The sequence below is a fragment of the Pinus tabuliformis genome, chromosome 1_2 (assembly GCF_031772625.1).
Source record: "Pinus tabuliformis cultivar Carrire ecotype Pingquan chromosome 1_2, CPIR1, whole genome shotgun sequence".
Taxonomy (NCBI): Eukaryota; Viridiplantae; Streptophyta; class Pinopsida; order Pinales; family Pinaceae; genus Pinus; species Pinus tabuliformis.
The window spans coordinates 956,157,414-956,163,289 of NC_142298.1; the positions used below are offsets into that span (position 1 = coordinate 956,157,414).

The window sequence follows — 5,876 nt, forward strand, 5'->3', positions numbered from 1 at the left end:
GCAAGGCATCAACGCAGACTCAGAGCAGTGCCTCGCCTTATACTTGCTAGACCTTTCTCGAAAAACCACTTCCATTACTACTACATTGATGATCGTCGTCATCTCTTGCAATTTGTAGCATGCGGAGGGAGGAGCCATTGCAGAGGACAGGAAGAATGATCCAGGGACACCTGAGGACGAGCTGTTGTAACTTTCCTTGCGTGCATGCCAAGCACTCTCTCGTTTGCCAATATTTAACGCGGCGTACTGGGTGGGCAGGTGTCGAGCTGCCTCGCCCCACCCCAGTCTTTTCATATTGAATGCCACCTCAGTCACCCGCATCCGGGGGAGCTGCATCCTTTTGGACCAAAATGGTGCATTCCTGGGCTTGATCATGATTCTGAATGATGTCTATAGTTCCTGTGAGTATAGTGCTCTCCGCATCCACTCCCAAATTGGCAAGAAGATCAGCAACCTTGTTGCCATTCCTCTTGACATGATTGAAGATAATGGCTGGATTATTATGGAGAAGTTGTTCTATGGCTTCCAGTCTGGCCTCAAGCCTCCAGCTATTGGCTATTTTCCTCGCATGAGTACCATTTTGAAGTTGTTTAACCATGTTGATAAGAATTTGGGAATCGCCTTCAATTTCCAGGGGCTGTAAATTGAGATCTCTGGAAAGGAGAAGCCCTTGCCAGAGTCCCTCCAGTTCCGCCGAGTTGTTAGTATCCCAACCTATATTCCCAAAGTAAATATGGAGAGGTGAGCCTTCATGGTTTCTGAAAATACCTCCAAATCCTGCATTTCCGGGATTACCCTTAGAAGCGCCATCAAAATTGAGCTTGATTGTGTTCTTTGGGGGAGGAGTCCAGGAGTCCTTTTTATTGTTGTTGCGCATGGACTGGGCTTGAATTTGAGTTCCCTGTGGGAGTTGCAGATTCCAGTTTGCCCAAATGGCCTTCTCATTTGCGGTGGAGGGAAAGTCGTCCTGAGCCCAGCTGCGAAGCGCCAAGGTCTCTTTGAGGTTATGGCAGAAGTTGCCCCATATGATCTCTTGCGGAGTGCTTTGATCCTTAAATATGCGCTTATTCCTCTCTTTCCAGATAGTCCAGAGGAGGAGACCAGGAATTATTCTCCATAAATGGTTGAGAATTTCACTTTTGTAAGGGTTCTGTTGCCACTGGCGCAAGGAGTCGAGGATGTCTTCCGACCTTCTGCATTTTCTTTTACACTGAAGGGCCTTTATTTTTTTGATAACCCATTTGGGCGCAGCCAAGATTGAGAATAGGTAGAGCGGCATAGCCTGAAGGACAACTTTGATTAGCACCAAACGACTAGCAATGTTCAGGGTTCTATGAGTCCAGAGATTTAGGCGAGATTCAAGCTTCTCAAGGAGCATACGCCAAGAAGCATGCTTTAGGGTCGAATCAATGAGGGGGGCTCCGAGGTATTTAGAAGGAAGAGAGTCTATGGAGAAGCCCAGGATTCGAGCAATGGCAAATTGGGTGACAGGGGGAGTGTGGAAGAAGAAGATCTGCGATTTAGCCTTATTGATACTGGTGCCTGATGCCTCAGAGAAGTCATTCAGCAGGGATTTGAAAAGAGAGGCTTCCTGAACTGAAGGGTACCCAAAGAGCATATTGTCATCCACGAATTGTTGATGAGAGATAGCTGGAAAATTGTGAATGGATAAACCTTTGAGTTGCTGGGAGAGGAGGGCTTGCTTGATGTGGTGACCCAGGCCTTCTGCCATTAGCACAAAAAGGAAAGGGGATAGAGGATCTCCTTGCCTGATTCCTCTAGAAGGGCTGAAAGGACGGGAAGGGATGCCATTTATGAGGATGGAGAAAAAAGTTGAAGAGATAAGGCTCATAACCCATCGCACCCACATAGGCGAGAAACCAAAAGCTGTTAACATTTTTTGTATATAAGTCCAGTTGAGCTTATCAAAAGCTTTTGAGAGGTCGAGCTTGAGAATCATACCTGCTTGTTTGGAATGCTTGAGGGAGTGTATGATTTCATGTGTGAGGATGATGCCATCCAGAATCTGTCTTCCTTCCACGTAGCCCGATTGTTCCGGCGAGATGAGCATGGGCAGTAGCGGCTTTAACCTGTTGGCGATGACCTTGGATATCACTTTGTATATTACATTACAGAGTGCAATTGGACGAAATTTGTCTGGGGTTCTAGTGGTCTCTTCTTTAGGGACCAACGCAATGAAGGTAGAGTTGAGTGAGGGCAAAAGCCAATGAAGAGTGCGCGATTCCTCCACCACTAGCCAGACCTCTTCTTTTATCAACTCCCAGAAAGTGTGGAAGAATGTAGTGGTAAAGCCATCCGGGCCAGGGGCTTTGCCCTCCTTGAGCTGGTTCATAGCTGCATCCACCTCCTGTTGCGTAGTTGGGCGCAGAAGGAGTTCGTTATGCTCTGCTGTAATGATTTTAGGCACATTTTTAATGATTTTTTCTATAGCCGGCCGCCTATCCGCATGGGGCTCTTGATGAACCTGCTGGAAGTGTCTTAGGAACTCCTGCTCAATCTCTGCATGGTTTTCCACTCTCTCCCCTTCTGGGTTCTGAATGAAAGAAATGGTATTGTGCATTCTTCACTGAATTGTGGTTCGATGGAAGAATTTGGTGTTCCTCTCGCCTTCTTTCAGCCATCTAATCCGGGACTTTTGCTTCCACAGTATTTCCTCCTGCTTCCTTCTCTCCTCCAATTGATTATGAATGCGTTGTTCCTGAGCAAGGGTCTCTTCATTGTGTCCCTCTGTGATAATTTGTTGCTGGAGCTCTTTCATTTCCTTGTTTAAATCCTGCTGCGCTTGAAAGATGTTGCCGAATGTCTCTTTGTTCCAGCGCTTGATTTGGGCTTTGAGGAATTTGAGCTTTTGCTGAAACTGAAACATTTTTGTACCTTCTGGCTGAGGGAAGGAGGTCCAAGTAGATCTGATGAAGTCTTTGAAAGCGGGGTGGGAGAGCCAAAATGCTTCGAAGCGAAATGGTCGCCTAGTGACATTACCCGGTCTTTGCCACTGGAGGGAGATAGGCCAATGATCCGAGCCTGAGTAGGGGAGAATTGATGCAGAAAGATCTCCTCCAAGGTGCACCGCATTGTCAGAAATGAGGAATCTATCAAGTTTGGATGTGATTTGTTGCCTCCCTGTTCTTCGATTACTCCATGTATGCGTGTCGTTGCAAAATTGCATGTCAATTAGAGAATTATTTTGGATGAATTCTTTGAAGTGGGCATCTTCCTGCTCCAGCCTAGCTCGCCCTCCTTGCTTTTCTTCTATCCTGGTAATCATATTATAATCGCCCCCATGATCCAAAGAGGGTGTACTCTATTGAGATTGAGCGCTTCTATTGTGTTTAGAACTGCGATTTTGTTGCTAGCTTCCTGTGGGAAATAAACGTTGGTTAGATGACCATGAATGTTGGTACCTATAATGTGAAAGGTGGCTTGAATAATGTGATGAGAAGCATGGATGTCTGTCAGCCCTATCGCTTGAGTGTTCCATGCGATAGCCAGTCCGCCCGAGGCCCCTGAGGCATCCACTGCAAGCGAGTGACAATCTGGCCATGCCTTGGAAAGAATGTTCCCAAGAGTGATACTGTTACACTTCGTTTCTTGGAGAAAGAAAATCTGCGGCTGCTCCTGCTTTATCATGTTTTTTATTAATCTGAGTTTCCCCGGGCTATTGAGCCCTCTTATATTCCATGAAATAAGTTTCATGATTCACTACTGGGGGAGGGCTTGTAGTACTTAGTTAACTTAGCATACCTGCCTGAATCCACCAGGATTTTCCCTATAGCAATAGTTCGTTGGAGATCTGTTCTTCTCCCTCGCTTTTTAGAATCTTTAGGGGGAAAGCCGCCATCCCAATGACTGCCCGGTTGGATGCCAAGTTGCTGTTGCTGGTAGGCCCTAGATATGATGACTTCCAATTTGCTGATCTGGTGCTCTGGTATCTTATCATAGTCCTTTTTTTTGCAGACCTGCTCGAGCCCCAGAATGTCAAGACCATTTAGGTCAATGCTCTCAGGTTCTTCATCCATTTGTTGTACCTGGTTTTCTTCATCTGCAATGATTGCTAGGCTTAAGGACTGACTGGGATCACCGTCAACATCCATTTCTTTTGCTTTTCCATCTGAGATCTTGCTGGCCTCCTTTGGGGTGTCAGTAGCAGTGATAGGGGATCGGGATATGGAGGGGGAGCCGAAGGGATGAGGGATAGCGGAGGAGGAGGAGGGCTTAGGGTTGGGCGTCGAATGCAGAGTATGGTCATCTGAGGTTTTAGCAAGGACCTCAAAACTATTGCTTGTTGAGGGAAAGGAGGTAGCGTCCTGCTGGGGTTTCTTCCCTGTGGAGGATTTCTTGTGTGTTCTTTTACGATTGGCTACTTTGATGAAGCCGTCTTGATCCGGCTTGTCTGAGGGAACAAAATTTTGGGCTTTGGCATTTAGAGGACAGTCTCTAAAGAGGTGCCCCAGAGCATGACACCTTCGACAGCGAAAGGGAACATGTTCATAATCCAAAGGTTGAACCCATTCATAGTCATCATGGAAAAGACTTACCGAATCCGGGAGGGGTCTGTCCAGCCGCATGAAGACGCAGATACGGGCATAGGAGGTGTATCTGCGTAGCTTCGTCTCTTCCGCCGATTTTATGAACTCCCCCAACCCATTTCCTATGTCTTTGAGCGAATCTTCATCCCAGTATTCCGCTGGAAGCGAGTACATCCTGATCCAGACTGGAGCCCAACTGAGGTCCTCCTTGTCCGGGTTAAATCTTTCCACCCACTCTCTTAAGTACAGGCCCGCTGAGTTGAAGAAGTAAGGTCCTTCATCCATGATTCGATTTCTATCTTCTATGCAAATAAAGATCGCAGTAAAGAACCCCTTCGGTCCTAGCTGCAGGGTAACATGGCCTTTAGGCTTCCATTTGGCTGAGATCCAACCTTGCAGTGCCTTTTCCGTCGGCCAGAAGCCGATAAATTTTCCAATAAGCGCGTGGTCCTTCATAAACTGGATTTTCCCATTGATCCTGTGGCTTGGAAGTTCTATCTTGGGCCTTTCAGCAGCCACTGGTTTGCATGTCTTCGATGTGACCCTAGGCCGTTCCTCTGACTCTGGTTTCCCATCTGGTATCTCTTTGCTTTCTTCTGTCTGGAGCGTGGTCGCATTTGTCTTGTTTTGCAGTGGAGAATCTTTGTTGACCTCATCCTCTTGTACTGGCTCAGAGGGCTGAGTGCTTGGTTGCGCTGGTGGCTTACGAATGGACGAAGGGGAGGGCTTTGATGCCCCCCGGGAAAACTCCATTACCGCGTTGGTGAACCAAGGGAGGGTTGTAACTTTTTGGCAGGCAATCGATCTGAAGGGGGCAGGGAATGTGCAGGTCGCGCAGACTGCGCCATCGTAGGGTTTTTCAGAACCCTAGTTCCAGAGCTCCCTGCCGACTTCTAACTCAACACAACTAGTTAAGATATCATATTACTCCTTTTTATAATAAATAATAATAATAATAATAATTTAAAATAAAGTATAATTTAGTTAACTTTACGATTTTTTTTAATCTAGACAATGTGAGATGTATCATAGGGTAAGTGTTTTGATGTTTATTATGGATTTATGCCTATCAACATTTACCGGTCATTTACTTTATATGGTTGCACTAATAAATATGATATGATAATACATATACACGACCATAAGTGGTCATTACTCAATATGCATAACCTATGTGACAATGTGTGTTTCTTAAGTCATGATAATTATGCAAGGGAGGAAGCAATATTGTGATGGGTATGCAAGGGAACAACCCATATTTGTATGTTAAAATCACTTCCCAAATGTATACTTGCCAACTTGGATGTCGATTTGGCATTGACCTAGACC

The 5,876-nt window shown here is 46.0% G+C and overlaps 1 protein-coding gene across 1 annotated transcript; it reads right to left on the reverse strand.

The window, feature by feature from the left end:
* Nucleotides 1–307: 307 nt before the first annotated feature.
* On the reverse strand, nt 308–1,732 carry LOC149209133 (uncharacterized). Its single transcript, XM_089398524.1, has one exon. It carries the CDS (start codon nt 1,730–1,732, stop codon nt 308–310), a length of 1,425 nt encoding a protein of 474 aa, XP_089254650.1.
* Nucleotides 1,733–5,876: the final 4,144 nt, after the last annotated feature.

Bases quoted from the DNA above. Each gene is read 5' to 3' on its own strand.
- LOC149209133 (XM_089398524.1), bottom strand. From the start codon at position 1,732: ATGGCAGAAGGCCTGGGTCACCACATCAAGCAAGCCCTCCTCTCCCAG.